Source organism: Amblyraja radiata, chromosome 10, assembly GCF_010909765.2.
Source record: "Amblyraja radiata isolate CabotCenter1 chromosome 10, sAmbRad1.1.pri, whole genome shotgun sequence".
Taxonomy (NCBI): Eukaryota; Metazoa; Chordata; class Chondrichthyes; order Rajiformes; family Rajidae; genus Amblyraja; species Amblyraja radiata.
The window spans coordinates 20,639,947-20,658,611 of record NC_045965.1 but is presented as its reverse complement, the minus strand read 5'-3'; the positions used below and the strand labels follow the sequence as shown (position 1 = coordinate 20,658,611).

At 40.4% G+C, this 18,665-nt stretch overlaps 1 protein-coding gene across 6 annotated transcripts in view; it reads right to left on the bottom strand.

The window, feature by feature from the left end:
• The window catches only part of dnajc6 (DnaJ heat shock protein family (Hsp40) member C6), a 92,878-nt gene that overhangs the window by 39,409 nt on the left and 34,804 nt on the right, over window positions 1–18,665 (bottom strand). For all 6 annotated transcript variants that reach the window (XR_004413269.1, XM_033028301.1, XM_033028302.1 and 3 more), the window contains 7 exons: window positions 10,893–10,942; window positions 9,766–9,914; window positions 7,929–8,051; window positions 6,767–6,900; window positions 5,619–5,813; window positions 3,359–3,476; window positions 2,585–2,664 (listed from right to left, as the gene is read on the bottom strand). Coding sequence is in view for 5 of the 6 variants with exons in the window: in XM_033028301.1 (XP_032884192.1) it covers window positions 2,585–2,664; window positions 3,359–3,476; window positions 5,619–5,813; window positions 6,767–6,900; window positions 7,929–8,051; window positions 9,766–9,914; window positions 10,893–10,942 (849 nt within the window). In the remaining variant the exon portion in view is untranslated. The remainder of the gene's footprint in view (window positions 1–2,584; window positions 2,665–3,358; window positions 3,477–5,618; window positions 5,814–6,766; window positions 6,901–7,928; window positions 8,052–9,765; window positions 9,915–10,892; window positions 10,943–18,665) is intronic.

Sequence of the window (18,665 nt, the reverse complement as noted above, 5' to 3'; positions counted from 1 at the left end):
AAACACACTCCACCCTTTGTGTGAAAAAGTTACCCCTCAGATTCCTATTAAATATTTTCCCCTTCACCATTAACCTATGTTCTCTGGTCTTCGATTCACTTTCTCTGGACTAGAGACTCTGTATCAACTTGAGCTATATCTCTCACAATTTTACATACCTCTATAAGATCATTCCTCATCCTCCTGTTCTCCAAGGGATCCAGTGAGGGTAGAATGCTTCATGTAGTTTACATGAATTTCACCAGGCTTATGGCAGCCTGGTCAACAAATTAATAGTCCAGAGGATTTAAAGGATCCTGGATTTTAGATTAGCTCAGAATTAAAAAGGTATTGGTTTACAAATGTTGATGTGAAAAGATGAAGTCTATTACCAGTGGGACACTACATGGCTCCTTCCCTCTTCAAATTTGCTTTCTCTCATGTTAGTGATTTTGCCCAAAATGTGAGGAATATGAGAAATTTGGCAAATACAAAAATTGACATGCTGGACAGCAAGAGAAAAACTTCAGAACAGAATAATATCATATTTCCCTATTATATACGAGACCATTCAGCTTATCAAGTCTACTCTGGGTCTCAGAGAAACACCATCAATCCCACGTATGCAATTAATTCCTTGTAATCTAGTCTCTCACATGCTCATCAATTTTACCCACCCACCTAGTCCAGGAGCAGGTTAGTGGCCAATTAACCCACCAATCCACGCATATTTGGAACGCAGAAAGAAGCCAGAGTCCCTGGGGGAAAAAACCCCTACCCAGCCATGTTCATAACTGATAGGAGCATAACTGATTAGGCCATTTAGCCCATCAAGTCTCCTCCACCATTCAATCATGGCTGATCTATCTTTCCCCCTCAACCTTATTCTCCTGCCTTCATCCTATAACCACAGAGCCAGGTCAGAGAAAACATGCAAATTCCATACAGTGAGCATGATCAGGCTGAACCTGGGTCACAGGAGTTACAAGGTGGCTGTGCCTCTGCTGTCCCAGAAAGTGTGGTCAGTTGATCAGAAAATTAGCATGCAGAATTCAGTCTAGAGAATGAGTTAATGCATTTGGAGACTTTCAACAAAGCATATGAAATAAATGGGAACATATTGGGGAACGTAAAGTAATAAGGGGACATTATATGTGTATGTCCAAAATCAAAGATGGCAGAACAGATCAAGCGATATTTCGGTTCATTATCCATAACATAAAATGTAAGAGCAGCAAGATTTACCCAGAACCATATCCAACACAAGCTGGGGCAGAGCAAGTCTCAGTCATTAGATTGCAGCAGCAGAAATCTGAATGCCTTGCACAGATTTGTGAAGATAATGTTAGGATTGAAAAACTGTAGCTATTGAGAAATACTGGTCAAGAGAAGGTTGTTTTATTTGAAACAAAGGCATCTGTGGGTGGAATTAATCGAGTTCAAAATTATGAGGACCAAGATAAATAGGAAAGACCTCGTCACAGGGTCAAAAACCAAGTGACATAGATTTTTTAAAAACATTGGCTGAAATATTAGAGGGAAGATGAAGGAAATAATTATCAGAGTGTGGGAGGTATTTGAAAAGTGGCGTCTGAATGGCAGGCAGAATCATTGCCCAGATTTAATCAATATGATAACCTACCTTAAAAAAATAAATCAAATACTTGGCCGTGATGGCTCCTCCTACATATAGACTGAAGATCACAGTTCTGGCAAAGAGGATTATACGGGGAGGGAGGAGGGAAGCAATGGAGTAACTTTGCAATTGCTTGGACACAGGCTGTGTGATGTGCAAGGATTTGGTATCAGTCTTGAATAAATGCCCCCCAGTGGTTAGAAACTTCAAATACATTTGTGGAGGAGTGTGTTCCTTCAAAGTAATGTGTTCCTTCCAAGACCATCAGAGTGTTCACTAACCAAAAGCCTTGTTGAACCAGGGGGTCTGCAATATACTGAGGACCAGATCTGTTGCGTTACTAACAAAAGATTTCAATCTAAACCATACTTGCCCTTTTCAGATGCTGACCAAGCTCATGTATTGTCATTTAAAAAGAAAAGCTAATATTTATACTTTCTCATGGTCCTCTGTAGTAGCCAAATTAAGGTTTACAATAAATATCTCTTAAAACATTCAGCAGAAAGCTATCGTAAATTGATTACCGTGGGATTTAGTGCAAATGTGTGATTGATCGTTGATGCAGACTTGCTCGGCCGATGAGCCGTTTCCCCGAATATATTGTCTTCTTAATTCTACCTAAAATGTGCGTGTTTAATTCTGCAAATTCATTTTCAAATACTAATGTACACAGTTTGTAGCAAATATTGGAACGATTAGGGCTTTGATGAAAGGCTGGAAGGGAGCCAAGCTATAACGTGACTGGAGTTGGTAAATACTGGAAAGAATGTTTCTGTTTAAACTGCAGAAATGAGGAAGTTGGGGGGGGGGGGATGCAGTGATGACAGACGTGATGAGGCAATAATTAATTTTGAATATTAATAAAAAGTCATTAACATTTGATAGATTTTGTTCTTGGGGCAAATTGCCTAATATCCAGAAATATATTTTTGTTGGATTAATAAACAGAATAGCTAGGCTCTTACTCACTTTGCAAACTTTAATATTGTGGTTCCAGGAGCAATGAATCCAGTGTGAACTTGAATTTGAAATATCTGGGTGTTTGTTAGCTAAATTGAGAAAGGAAAAAGGCAAAAAAAATTAGATTCTAATAACAAATGTAAGTGATCAGCCACAGTATGCACAGAACAGGCCTTTTAAGCTAGAAATTTACAATGAAAGCAACATTGCATTATAGACCATACATATAACATAACTATCTGACTAGTGATTATATGGATTGTACTGTTCAGTTCAAGATTGTGATGCCACAAAATTTTACGAAAATATTCTGTTTGAATCTAGAACTACAACCTTGAAAGCCTGAATATGAAAACAATAGCATGTGTTAATAGATAAAAGGAAAAAACATTCAGAACATAGAACCACAAAGTGCCATAACATGCATTTCAGCCCACCATGTCTGCACTGACCATGATCCCAATACAAACTAATCCTGCCTGCCTGGACATGGTCCATATCCTCTATTCCCTGCCTATTCATGAGCCTGTCTAAAAGCCTCTATTACTATCATATCTGCTTCCACCACCTCCCCTGGCAGTGCAAAGGCATGATTTGTCCCATCTGTGCCTTTCATAATCTCATGCACTTCAATAAAGTCACTACTCGGCCTCCAATGCTCTAGAGAAAACAATCCAAGTTTATCCAATCTCACTTTATTGCTAATACACTACAATTCAGGCGAATTTCCTCTGCACCATCGCCAAAGCCAAGCCAACCTTATTTATAAAAAAAAAGACTAACCTTTGCTTGAAGTCTTCCGCCAATTGTTGACCGCATATGAAAGGCAGCTACAACAACATCTCCATGGGCACTAACCCCCAAAGAAGCAAAGACTTTTCCCTCCTGGATTCGATGTTCTCTTTAGGATTTAAGACATTTTTAAATCGTTTATTATTTTGCTCTAGAAAGCCTTTAACATGAAAAAAGAAAAAACATTCTTGCAGGGTAAGGTACTATTGAATTTTGCATTTATGACATCATGCAAATGACATGGTCGCAAGAATATTTATTTCCAACAGAATCAGTATCTTAATACATGGAGAGTAATACTATCCTCTACAGTAGACAAAAGTGCTGGAGAAACTCAGCGGGTGCAGCAGCATCTATGGAGCGAAGGAAATAGGCAACGTTTCGGGCCGAAACCCTTCATCAGACTCTTCTTCAGTCTTCAGACTGAAGAAGGGTTTGGGCCGGAAATGTTGCCCATTTCCTTCACTCCATCGATGCTGCTGCACCCGCTGAGTTTCTCCAACACTTTTGTCTACCTTCGATTTTCCAGCATCTGCAGTTCCTTCTTAAATACTATCCTCTATCGTTGTACATGACTGTTGACTGCTGCATAAAACGGATCATCTAATATTAAAATTTGGATACGTATTAGATAAAATTGACATATGGCAGGGACATGGATAGGAAAGAATGACAGGTATATGGGCCAAACGCAAGCATCTGTGACTAACTTAGATGGGGCATACTGATCAGCATGGAAGAGTTGGGCCAAAGGGCCCATTTCCATGCAGTACAATTTCAGGCGCACTGCCTGAATAATTCCAATATTATCACAAAGAAAGTGAAGCTGAACATATATACAGCAATTTTGCATCGCATTAACGTTATAGCCTCAAGGCAAAGCTCAGAATTTAGATTACTTCAACCAATTTTGCATATCACCTATTCTATGAAAGATGGTTTTTATATTATATTCGACTTCATGGTTTCAAGATCAGTTTATTGTCACATGTACCAATTAAGGTACAGTGAAATTCGAATTACCATACAGCCATACTAAAAAAAGCAACAAGACACACGACTACATAAAAGTTAACATAAACATCTACTACAACAGATTCCCCAGGTTCCTCACTGTGATGGAAGGCAATAAAGTCCAATCTCATTCCTCTTTATTCTCCCAGTCGGGGCGGTCGAAACTCCCAGTCGGGGCGGTCGAAACTCCCTGTCGGGGCGGTCGAAACTCCCAGTCGGGGCGGTCGAAACTCCCAGTCGGGGCGGTCGAAACTCCCAGTCGGGGCGGTCGTAACTCCCAGTCGGGGCGGTCGTAACTCCCAGTCGGGGTGGTCGAAACTCACAAAAACAACCCGTGACAGGGATCGTGAACTCCGTGATGGTAAAGGGCCTGTCCCACTTTCGTGTCCTTGGCACGCAAATTACGCAACCTCGTGGTCACGTTGAGGCGCACGGGCAGCGTGTGGCCACGCGGGGCCGGTCCCACTGAAAAGCGCGGAGGGGTATGTAGTTGTGAGCGACATCGCGCAGTGTTCCGAAATTTTTGTAGCGAACGAAATCTTTGCGTGCCAACGGCCTGTCACGGAACTGACAGCCAAAGTGGGACAGGCCCAAGACCCTGGCGCGACGCAACATCTCACCTCCAACAGGAGCAGAAGCAGGCAAACGATCGCCGAACTCGGCCTGGGGCTCACGGCCATTGCGGTCCGGATCTGCCCCCACTTCTACTCCCAGAGCGGGGCCAAGAAAATTGAAGATGCAATAGGTGACGTTTCGGGTCAAGACCCTTCTTTTCGAACTGAAGAAGGGATCCTTCCCTCCAGAGATGCTGCCAGTCCCGCTGAGTTATTCCAGCTTTGTGTCCATCTACAGATGACGTCACGCACTCCAGACGTACGTGCGTGCGCATGAAATCGCGCGCGACCTTCATGGGACCGTCACGGCTCAACGCGACCACGAGGTCGCGTAATTTGCGTGCCAAGGACACGCAAGTGGGACAGGCCCTTAAGATCATGTTACATTCATCTTGTCTGCTATTTCAGTCAATGTATTTTTTGCTATGGATTAAAGCTATAGATATAGTGACTGTGCATTTAATAATAATAATAAGTAAAATAAAACTCCAAACAAGTTCTAATGACCATGGAGTTAAATAGGTACAAGAAATCATGATGCTCATTGACCAAATGCACAAAATTGGATGGCCATGCTTTCATGGAAATCTACAACAAAATACTTTAAAGTCTTAAAATCATACCTCATTTTATCATATTCTTGTGCAGTTGAAAAAATCTTTGTTTCACCAATAAAAACCTCAAAGAAAGGCCGGCAGCCATTTCTCTGCTTGTTGAAGCAAGGGACCGGGCTCACGGTGACGGTTTTAATGATGAGGGGTTTGCAGTGTGGGAGCGTAGGTTTATCAGAAACCATTTCACAGATATATCCAATGTACCTGAAATGAAAACGGCAGCAACGTTGCAATCTGGCAATGCTTAGATGGAGAAAATACATCAGCTTCAAAATCTACTTCAATTAGATCGTTAAAACGCAAAAGGAAGGCAATTCCTCAAACTACTTTAGTCCTTACTGGAAGCTTTTACTAGCAGAGGTTGTAACAGAAAGGAAATGAAGGAGATGCTGAGAGGGCCAAGTAAAACATAGTTACTTTACTAATTTTTACATACTGTTAATTTATTATGGTCGGATAGTCGGCGACTAAACAATCTCCCCCATCTGGTTTGCCATATGAGAAGGGGGCTGTCGATCCCCAGCAGGACCAAAAACACGACCTGTCAAAGGGCGGATGGGCTCCTAGCGAGCCACATTTCAGTAGAAGTTGCAATCACTGTCGTACATAAGATTGTAAGGCACCGTGCCTGTTGATGTTTTCAACAATGATGATGATGTTAATTTGAGAATGAGCTGCAATAGAACTTTGCAAAATGCTTTTTCAAAGAGCAGGGAAAGATCATTTATTCTGATGGCACTGTGCCCATTGTTGATGGACATACCTTCAGAATGGAGATGAGGAATTTCTATAGCCAGAGGATGCTGAATCTGTGGAAATCACTGCCACAGACGGGTGTGGAGGCCAAATCATTGGGTATTCTTAAAGCAGAGATTGATAGGTTCTTGATTAGGAAGGGTGTGAAAGGTTACGGGGAGAAGGCAGAAGAATGGGGTTGAGAGAGACTGAGGCTGTGGATATACTGTAAGTGGAGTCACATCTTTTCACCACCTCGTCAAATTCTCCGCTAATATCAAAAAGTAGATGCAGTGGGATTGAAATGTTTATTTAATAGTTATGGTGCAAAGAGCACGTTGTGGGATGAAAATTATGACTTAGAGATATTGCAATACCAATGAAGAGGTGACCTATGGCAGGCGATTTCTAAAGTTACTTACCGCCTGTGTGAAGGCCAAAGTACAGGCTCTGGTCGTTTTGTATTCAGTAACTGAATGGCTGGAACTGGGCAAGAGAACAGATGGCAGAAACAGAACATTCCGCAAACTAAAATGGCAGAGGCAGGACAGCCATCCTAGAACGTTAAAAACAAAGAGTATGGAAATGCAAAATATATTTCACAAACTTAACAAACCAAAAAACTCCAACAAAAATCTTGAGCAGAAAATTAACTTTCAAATTAGTTCCAACAGGAGGTGGCAGGGAGTAGAATCTTTTGCTTTCCCAAATGTGATTTCTTCATTCTCCCCAAAGTCCCAGCCTGACAACTTCTTTTCTGCAGTCTGCAGGGATTATTCATGTTACTTTATCGTGACTATTCCACCTGGTGCACTGCACAGAATGTCAAGTGCTGGATCTGAAGAAGCAAATGGTTCATCCATGGGCAAATCCCAATGCTCCCCAGTGATGCCAGGCAAGTGTCAACCATCTATCCTATTATGCTGATGTCAACATTCTCTCCTGCTCCAATAACCCGAGTAATGAGACTCTAATTATGCTCAGTCAATTCAAATGCATAGCTCATGCAGTTTGCATGCCTTGCATCAAATTCATTAAACATACACACTATTCAAACCTCCATCATAACAAGAGATTTCTAGAACTGACACAAAAGCTTCAAGGATATACTCAAAGTGAACTTGACTCATCAACTTATAGAAATCCCTAACTCGTGTTCACTTAAAGCAGAAAAATATTATCCAGTAAGGCAATGAGCACCTCAATGCCCTTTGATGGGAGAAAACAGAAGTCAAGCAAAAATCATAGCAAGAGTACAAGACCTTCCAAACAACCCATCTGCCCGATGGTCAATGGTGGAGCCTGTACGTCTTGCAAAGATCTAACTGGCCACCTCAGAACCTATGGAACTAGAGTGGAGACACTTGACCCCTGGGACTTCCTTAGAGAAGACTTTGTGAACAACAAGAATTCCCAGAATGGTTTTCACATTCCCCACTTGACTTGCCAAAAAATGTCAAACTTAATGTTGCCCAGAGTTAAATGAGGCGACACAAAACATCCTTTTCTACATTCCTTCAAATTACATGGAAAATTTACCCAAGAGTATTTTCAATAGCCTTCAGTTTTTTTTTTGCATCTTACCACACAGTGAATAGCACAGACATTCTTGGGGTTTTGCTGCAGCCAGTGATGCATATTCTTACACACCGCATACAAGTTGTGTAAACTGGGGGCTTGTCGAGCTGGCCAGCTGCATTCAGATATCTATTCAGAGAGATGGCAAGTAGCAAAAATTCTCAAAAGAGAATTCCATGTGCAGCATCAAATACTATTTTACAGAAAAGGTTGGGATATAACAAATAAAGCAATAAAGAGCAAGCATGCATCATATCAACTGCAAGAACCACTTGGATGTATAAATGATCTTTTTTTACAAATTGCTTATTTGCAGTATGTGGGGACCCCTGGCTAGAGAGTCTAGTCCTAATCCGAGTTCTCCCTCAGAGATGATGGCAACCATCAGTACTCAGCGCTGTTGGTGTGCGATTGAGACAATTTATCAAAAGATGACAAAATGTCAATTCAAAAAGAACTTTTTTCAGATGAATATGCTCAATAAAGCTTAAAAGATTCAGGTTGTAAATACAATATCCTACAGATAATTATAAGGGTTTCTAAATATAACACATTGAATTTACACTAAACAACTGGTTCAAAAGGAAAATTATTGCACAGTTCAATATTAATTGAGTGCCAGTACCAAGGACGGATACAGCGAGAAGATTTCAATTCTTGACCACCATTCAGCGATGTAACATATTATGAATGTCGAAAATCTAATTTTCCACGGTTCAGATGTCTATTATAAAATGTAACGATTGAAGTGCAACCACTCATGCAAATAAACCTCAAGTTAAGAATCAGCTCCTTTAACAAAGATGGGGCAAAAAATCCTGTGTAAATGAAATTTTCAGCAAATATTTTATTTTACTTTTCAACTATTATGTTTTCTTTCACAGATGCATCACTGCTTAAGATCATATCAACTGAACTATCTTGAAACAAGGATTTGGGAGGCAATATCAGGGAACCACTATGACAAACATATTGCTATTAGTCTGGAGGCACATGTCACCATAGCAGATAAAGCCTCACAAGACACCATTGAAAACCTGATTAGTGTCATTCACAAATCTGATAATTACATTGCCACCATTATTAATAATTACATAAACCTGGACTAAAATCAATTAACAATGTAAATTCACTGGCTGAAGTTGTGGAACGTAAACTATTTTTAGACTATTACTTCAAGGCCGTTAAGCATTCACCATATCATTATGATCTGATAAGTCTTTTCATGATCTAATGGGAATTTCAGTTTGAATAAATTAAAATATGATTTAATTTGCTTAGTTCTTTTACCATATTTCTACATATACACCAAGATCCTTCACTACCAATAAAATCTCTGAAATATTGTCATTGTGGTGTATAAACAGGGTGGCAGTTTGTGAGCTGTAAAATCCAAACTCTTGTTTAAATAATTGATCAAAAAATAATTATTGGCCTGGACTGTCCTCTATATTCTTGAATTGGGCTTGATACTTTTAATGTGCTATTGAAAATTCAGAACGAACAGATAAATTGCACATTTAATTAAAATATATTAGAGTGCTCCCTAAATCAGAAGTACGATGCTGATAGTGACATCAAGCTCATGGAATGCAATAATATTAGGATATAGGAATGTGTTTCATTACAACTCTGAAGCATCTTAGAATACTTTAAATATACAATTTAAATGTTAATTGCAGATTGGCAAGATTATTACAGATCAGATCACACGCTAATCCGCAAAAGATCTGCCAAACATCTATTTTAAATAACTTACTTAGAAATACACAAGCAAAATAGTAATAATCTCACATGTTCTTGTAACCAACAACATACAAGAGGTTCATTTATGTACACTTACTCTATTGTGAAACTTGGCACTTCTGTATGATTTCTGAGATAAATTGAAAATTGTATAATGATCCAGGTGCCGTGAATCCAAGAATGATCGCACATCATCAATTTGATTCTTGAAACTTAACTCCACTCCTTCAGCAGGATAGGATATCACTAGGAAAGAGCAGAAACTATCAGATAGACATTAATCTCCTTAACATATTTCACTGTCAGCATTTTTCCTTCACATATTTCATTTTAAGGTTCCATTTTCTACAATACATTTGAAACTGAAAACTTCAGCAAAGATCTGTAGTTCTAACCGTCTTAATTTCACTATTCCCCAAATCCATCATAGTTTTCATCCAAAGTTAAGCAACATTGGGAAACAATTATAGGGTCCAGTTTCAAGAAGCCATAGTTGCTTTATGTGCATTTTTGTTCTCTTGAGTCGTTTCAGTTAGTCTCTGAAATTCGATATACAATACACCGGCCATAAACACCTTTTTACCACTCTGTGACTAACAGTGAAGATATACTTTCAGCGACGAAGGCCAGGTAATTCGAATCTTCCAATGAGATATGATACATATCATAACTTAATAAGGCATCACAAAGCCTTTGGGCAATCATCAAATATGCAATTCTAAATTTCATGAAGATTCTATTGAATTAACCAGAAACGAACACAGACTAGAAGATCACATGTGCAATTCCACACAATTTCATTTTATTCCATGGACCTCCAGAGTTAATTCAGAAAGATTTTTATATTTCTCCACTGCCACCTCCAGCACAAGTTATGAACATTCAAGAACTCAAAATCAAGTCGACTATATCTAACCTGGGCAACAGAGCAGAAGACAATTTAGAACTCACCCATATCAGTCCAGACTTTTTTTAAAGTATATAATTATGTACACAGATATGGGTCCTTCACCCAGTCATTACATGAAGTCCTAAAAACCTTTCAGAAGTAATTGGATATTCATTACCAGCTTTAAGTTCCATCCAACTGGAGATTTTTGGATCACGAAAAACTTACCACTAAGAAAATCTTTAAGGTACTAATTTTCCAAAAAGATACATGTTAAGAATTTGATCTGGATTAAATATTTAAAATCACAGAAATGAAAGATAGATGCACTATACCTATTATCCTTGATGTGATGTATGAAATATTAAGTTCTCCCTTGGCATAACTATCAAAAGAAAGAAAGACATTATTTAGGAAGAGTTTAGAAATCTTCAGCAACATTAATGTAATTATTACAAATTTGGTACAAGAATGTGGAATACAGCAATGAGGAAAAGACAACCAGTTTCAAGCATTTTAAGTCAACATCAATAGAATCTGTTCTTCTAAAATTTCCCTCTGAGAGGCGACTTAAACAAATAGTAAAATAATCGAAATGCATAAGCCTACTTTAAAGGTAGACAAAAATGCTGGAGAAACTCAGTGGGTGAGACAGCATCTATGGAGCGAAGGAAATAGGCAACGTTTCAGGTTGAGACCCTTCTTCAGACTCTTAAGTCTGAAGAAGGGTCTCGACCCAAAAAGCTGCCTTTTTCCTTCGCTCCATAGATGCTGCCTCACCCACTGAGTTTCTCCAGCATTTTTGTCTACCTTCGATTTTCCAGCATCTGTAGTTCCTTCTTAAACATTTAGCCTACTTGAAGTGTCCTTTGTGGCTTTTATTGTTTTGGTATTTCTATTGTAATGAAACAGGGATGCAAAAATTGTAGACAAGTGTAACAACTATTAAGTCCAAATTAAAATAGAGATCAAACAGCAAAGTCGCTAATTTCTCTAAATATCTCTAATTGCAAAGAATGTGCTGACACTGAAATAAATGTTTGTAACTTGCAGGATGTGAAAGTCAGGGTAGTAATTTAGGCTCTTATGCTTGAAGCAGGGGGGGTCTGGGACAGAACAAGTACATTAAATCTACGAGGAACATGTTAACAAAGTATGGTACTTGAAACTAGCAGAGCCAGAATACTGAAGAAGAGATAACGAGGACGAAGCCAGCATTGAACATTCAAAGGGCCATGTTGTTGAAGCAAACAACATGTGACGAAATTCTGAACAATTATAACAGTACCATTGAAAGGGTAGTTCAGTTTGCAAAAAAACAAAGCAAACAATCATGATATGAAATGTCTCAATCTGCAGGAGAATGGGGCTTGTAATAACTAAAACAAAACTTGGAATGGATAATTTACAGACAGCTCTGAAAATTTGTAGATGGTGTGCAGGATTAAAGAGAAAGGCATAGACAGCACAGGCAGTGAACAGGACGCTGCAGGAGGAACTGGCACTGCTGTCCGAGGGCAAGCCAGAGTTTTGAGGAAATACCTGCAACCATTTTACTTTAGAGATTATAGCGTGGAAACAGGCCCTTTGGCCCGCGCCGACCAGCGATCACCACATACACGAACTCTACCCTACACACTACGAAAATTTAGAATTTTACCAAAGTCAATTAAGCTACAAACCTGTATGTCTTTGGAGTGTGGGAGGAAACCGAGCACTCGGAGAAAACCCGTGCAGTCACATGGAGAAAGTGCAAACTCCATACGGATAATATCCGTAGTCAGGATTGAACCTGGGTCTCGAGCTGTAAGAATGTAGCTCCACTGCTACACTCCTGTATGCATCACTTCTTTGTGCTGCATGCAATCTAGTTAATAAATTAGTTGTGCTTATAAACAATACATCCGTATCCCAAGTGGTTTACTGTGGTCATCAATAAGTCACGAGTTAGGTTAAATTACAAACAATTCTTACAGCCCCTCCTTCCAATAGACAAGATGCAACAACATAAAAACAAGCAATTTCTATAAAAAGCAATCTGGGTTTTCCCCATATAAAAGAGATCTTCAAGATATCCCACCTCAACAAGTGATCTCTTGAAACCTTTTCTGGACACAAGCACCGCATCTGAAGGAATGTTTGGGGAAAAAGCAACCTTAAGCACCTCGTGTCTAATTAAACATTCGTCCCCTTTGATTTGTCATTTTCACACCTTACACTTTCATAATTGTCTCCCTTTCCCCTGACTCTCAGTCTGACGAAGGGTTTCAACCTGAAACGGGACCCATTTCTTCTCTCCAGAGATGCTGCCTGTCCTGCCGAGTTATTCCAGCATTTTGTGTCTATCTTCAGTGTAAACCAGCATCAGCAGCTCCTTCCCACATGACTATTTCAAAACCTGGCTTCAACTGCCACAGATGTGTGAAAATTGATGCATTTTTGGCACTTTAAAACTTAGTCAGTCTGTATCTCTACAAGCACTGCCACTGACTGAAGTTTTCCCAACTGCTGAAACATTTTTTTAAAACAAGAGGCATCTTGGCAAAACTGCCAAAATCATTTCAAATGCACCATTGTTCTTCTCCACTGAAAACAGCGGAAATGAATGGTAAAATTCACCCAGCTAAACCTCTCCAAAATTGCATTACCCTCTCAGGTCACCAGTCAAAATAATTTGCTAGGATACAGATATATTTTATACAATTTAAATGTTACTTTCCCTCCCCTCCTAAAAGTTTCACAATAATTGGTTGGGGGAAGATATTCATTCTAACAGCCACTGTAGAAAAATCAGGAAGAAATGCCTCGGCTGTTTTTTTCTTTCATGCACCCACTGCCAAGTTGCTTGGGCAGCGATCACAGTAACAAACATCCAAAGCTCAATGGCTTCGACTCATCGCAGAACCCAGTCTTCTCTTTCAAGCCATTTGAAAGGCCAAAGGTTAGCTTTGTGTAATTCCTTTGCATGTGCCAGTTGATTTATTCATTTTGATCAATATTACAGTTGGAGTCATACAGCATGGAAACGGGTCCTTCAGACCAAATGTACATGCCAACCAAGATGCCCCAACTACCCTAAACCCACCTGCCATCATTTGGTCTGTATTCCTCTAACCCTTTCCTATGCATGCACCTGTTCAAATGTCTTAAATGTTGTTGTAGTATCTGCCCTAAATATCTCTCTGGCAGCTAGTTCCATAAAACCCACTACCCTCTGTGAAAATATTGCCCCTCAGGATTATATTAAATCATTTCCCCCCCCCCCCCACCTTAAATCTTGTTCTTGATTCCTTTATTCTGGGTAAACAACTGTGCATTCACCCTGTTAATCCCTGATGATTTTGTACACCTCTGTAAGATCACCCATCAGCCTCCTGTGCTCCTAGGAATAAAGTTCTTGCCCTGCTCTCACTACAGCTCAGCCAGGAATCCTGGCAACATGCTCGTAAATCATCTCTCTCCTCCTTCCAGCATAACATCCTTACTGTAGTAGGGTGACCAAAACTGAACACATACTCCAAGTGCAGCCTCACCACTGTACCGTACAACTATAACAAAATATTTCAACTTCTATACTCCATACTATGACTGGAGAGGGCCAATGTACCAAACGCTTTCTTGAATACCCTACTTACCTGTGATGTTACTTTCAGGTAGCGATGTCCCTGCATTCCTAGATCCCTCTGCTCTACAACATTCCCCATGGCCCTGTCACTGCGAAGGTCCTGACCTGGTTTGACTTCCCAAAAAGCAACACCTTACTTGTCTGCATTAAACTCCATTAACCATTCCTCAACCCACTTCCAAGCTGATCAAGATCTGCTGTAATTTTTAAGAGCCATCTTCACTCTATGATACCCACTTTTGTGTCACCTGCAAACATACAAGTAATGCCTTGTGCATTCTCATCAAAATCACTGGTAGAAACCACAAACAGCAATGGGTCCCAGCCTCAATCCCTGGAGCACACCACTAATCACAAGCCTCCAGACCATAAAACAACCTTCCACTATCACCCTCGACGTCCTTCCATGTAGCCAATTTATCCAGTTGACTAGCTCTCCCAGGATTCCATGCAATCCAACCTTCCAGAGCAGCCTACAATGCCAAACGTTATTAATTAATAAATGCCTTGCTGAAGTCCACAGAGGCAACATCTATGGGTTTTGCCCTTGTGAAACTTTTTGAAAACCTTTCCATTTTCTTATATAAAATTTCCATACCAGAATATTAGTTCCTTAAAGAGATCACACTCAATAAGATGAGATCTACTAGCCACCTAAAAAGCCTAAAAGTCAAATAAAACAGAAAATTCTGCCAATAGCGAGTAAGTCAGGAAGCGTTAGAAAGAGTTAATGTTACAGGTCAATCCCCTTTCATCAGAATTACAGAAGTCAGAAAGCAAACATGTTTTAAGTTGCAGAGGAAGGAGAGGGAAGGAGAGAGCAAAGGGAAGGTTTGTGCTGGAAGGGGAAAATCATGACAGACCATCACAAAAGTTATTGGTGCTGGCAGAGATTGGGATTGCTGAGTATTTCAGGTTATCTACTATTATTCGAGATTTTATTTTTAAATATAGTTCAATTAAACAGTCATCCCTCTTTCTGGAATGTTGGAAGAATAGATTACAAGTAATATTGGTGTGGAATGGAATTGTTCTGTGAGCTGCTATAGACTTAATGGTCCAAATGTCCTCCTGTCATGAGAAAATATGGAAATCAAAGTTAATGGAAATTCAGATGCAACATCAGGGGTGGCACAGTGGTGCAGCGGTAGTGTTGCTGCCCTACAACACCAGAGATCCGGGTTCAACCCTGACTAAGGATTCTGTCTGTACAAAGTTTGTACCTTCTCCCTGTGACTGCATGGGTTTTCTCTGGGTGCTCCGGTTTCCTCCCACACTCCAAAGGCAGACAGGTTTGCAGGTTAATTGGTTTTGGTAAAATTGTAAATTGCCTCTAGTGTGTAAGATAGCCTAAGGTACGGGGTAGTCGCTGGTAAGCGTGGGCTCACTGAGCCGTGCCTGCATTTTCGCTGCATCTCTAAAGTCCAAGTCAAGTCATTCTGGAACTTTACCTGCAAAGCATTTCTACTATTAATTTCAAATAAAGGTCACTGCTCCTTCGGATTGACACAGCCTATTCTTTACACTATAAATAAGAGATATGATGTCAGTGCAAGCCGAGGCCAAGTTATCTGATCATCATTCTCTGCAAAAGAAACAAGACCGATTTACTTTCCTAGGGTTCCATTAACCTTCAAAGTACATCTTTAAAGACCAAAATCGGCTTTGTTTTAAAAAAAATAAAATAAAGATAGCAATTTTTGAAAAGTCAATTAAATTTAATTCTTAAAATCCTTTGTGAAATTAAAACAAAAATGCTGCAACTAGAGGTTTAGGAGAGAAAAGAAAATCAATAGGAACAAGACAACAATTGAAGTGATTCCCACATTCCACAGGGCAAGAAGCTGAACCTGAAAAGTTCCCAGAACCTGGACTACATTTGTAGAATGTGTAGAAAGGAACTCCAGATGCTGGTCTATACCAAAGATAGACACAATGTCAGCGGGTCAGGCAGCATCACGGAAGAAAAAAAAGATGAGTGACATTTCGGATCAGGATCGTTCTTCAGACTGGAAGTAGAAGGGAGGCAACTGGAAGTAAGAAAAGGCCAGAACAAATCAAGGCCAGCAACAGATGACCAAGGAAGGGTAAAGCCCATAATGGCCCGTTGTTGGCTGGGGAAGAGGTGATAACGAAGGGACACAAGGATGCGAAAAGTGGAACTAGTAGGACGACTCGGGTGGAAGGGGGTTACAAGTATTACTTGAAATGCGAAATCAACGTTCATACCGCTGGATTATAAATTGTCCAAGCAAAATACAAGGTGCTGTTCCTCCAATTTGCGTGTGGCCTCACTCTGACGGTGATCCCAGGAATGAGTGGGTTAACATATGATGAGCGTTTGACAACACTGGGCTTGTACTCGCTGGTGTTTCGAAGGATGAGGGGTGACCTCATTGAAACTTATCGAATAGTGAAAGGTTTGGATGTGGAGAGGATGTTTCCACTCATGAGAGTCTACAACGAGTCAAAGCCTCAGAATTAAAGGATGTTCCTTTAAAAAGGAGATGGAGGAATTTCTTTAGTCAGAGTGTGGTGAAACTATGGAATTCTTTGCCACAGACAGCTGTGGAGGCCAAGTCTGGATATTTTTAAGGCAGAGAGAGATAGATTCTTGATTAGTATGAGGTTATGAGGAGAAGGCAGGAGAATGGGGTTAGGAGGAAGGGATAGAACAGCCATGATTGAATGGCAGTAGACTTGATGGGCCAAATGGCCTAATTCTGCTCCTATCATTTATGACCTTATAAGGCCGCCCACAACAGAAAGGTCAGTATGCAAACAGGAAGGGGATTTAAAATGTTTGGCTTGTGGGAGATCACGTAGGCCAAGGCAGACTGAGTGCAAGTGTTCAGTGAAATGATTGACAAGTCTACACTTGGCCTCGCCAATATATAGGAGCCCACACCGAGAACAATGGATACAGTAGATGAGGTTGGAAGAAGTGCATGTGAACCTCTGCCTCACCTGAAAGAACTATTGGGGTCCCTGGATGGAATTGAGGGAGGAGGCACAACGACAGGTGTTGCATCTCCTACGGTTGCAGGGGAAAGTTCCAGGTAAGGGACGTAGTTTGGGTGGGAAGGCATAAGTGAACCAGGGAGTTGCGGAGGGAAGGGTCTATGCAGAAAGCAGAAAGGGGTGCAGATGGGAAGATGTAACTTGTGATGGGATCCCGTTGGCGGTGTTGAACGTGTTGAAGAATGATGTGCTGTATGAGATAGCTGACAGGGTGAAAGGCGAGGACTAGAGGGACTCTGTCCCTGTTGCAACTGGGGGGGAGAGGGGGGGGGGGAGGAAGAGAAGGGGGAGCAAGAGCGAAACAATGGGATACAGAGGGCACATGCGAGGGCCTCATCTGTGATAGAAGAGGGAAATCCCTGTTCCCTAAAGAATGAAGAAATCTTGGATCTTAGATGTCCTGGAACACCTGATCTTGGGAGCAGATGCGACAGAGAAATTGGGAGTAGGGGATAGAGTCTTTGCAGGAGGCAGGGTGGGAAGAAGTGTAGTACAGATAGCTGTGGGAGTCATTAGGTTTGTAATAGATGTCCGTCAATGGTTTATCTCCTGTGATGGAGACAGTGAGATCACGAGGGGGGGTCTGAGATGGTCCAGGTGAATTTGAGTGCATGGTGAAAGTCAGTAGAGAAGCTAATAAGGTCAATAAAGGAATAAAGTAATAAAGTTAATAAAGGCACATGTAGAAACTAAGAACTATTTGGTTGCTGGTTAATAGACAAACAGACACAGTGCTGGAGTAATTCGGCAGATCAGGCAGCATCTCTGGAGAACATGGATATATGATGTTTCAGGTCGAGACCCTTCTCATATTTCCAGATTAGTCATCAAAACTGTTGAATCCTAGCCCAATGTAACTTGACGAGGACAGTGATACCCCTGGAAGTTCACCAGAATCCAGGATAGATATATTGTATAGCAATTCATTCAGTTGCCCACTTTCCTTTTCTATGCAGTAAAAAAAATCAACTGTTTGTATATTCATTTTCAATGTAGCTCAGTGTTCTTATAAAGCAATTAAAAAGACTGACTCACTTGAAATGCATTCTATCAAGATTAAAGATGGGAAAATGAAAGTCACACTAACTAATTGGTCAATTAGAAACAAATATACAAACATTTGTACTTCTCAATCATTTAGCATTTTAAGAACACAAGAAAAAGGAGCAGTCGAAGGCCATCCGGTTGTTCAAGCATGCCTTTGGATTCATTAAGATCATAGCCAAAGTTCTACCAGGGTGCAATTTTTGCAGAACATTACCCCAGCACTGTGTCCTTTTTTGGATTACATTTGGTTCTCTGTCATGTGAATGGCACTTCTTTTGTGCGATATTTAAAAGTGGCACGCTGGTACAGCACTTAGGATGACTGGGTTCGGGCCTCCAGCAATCTAGACTCGACCTGAACCTCAGGTATATTTGTATGGTGTGTAGATTTTGCATATTGTCCCTGTGACTGTTTG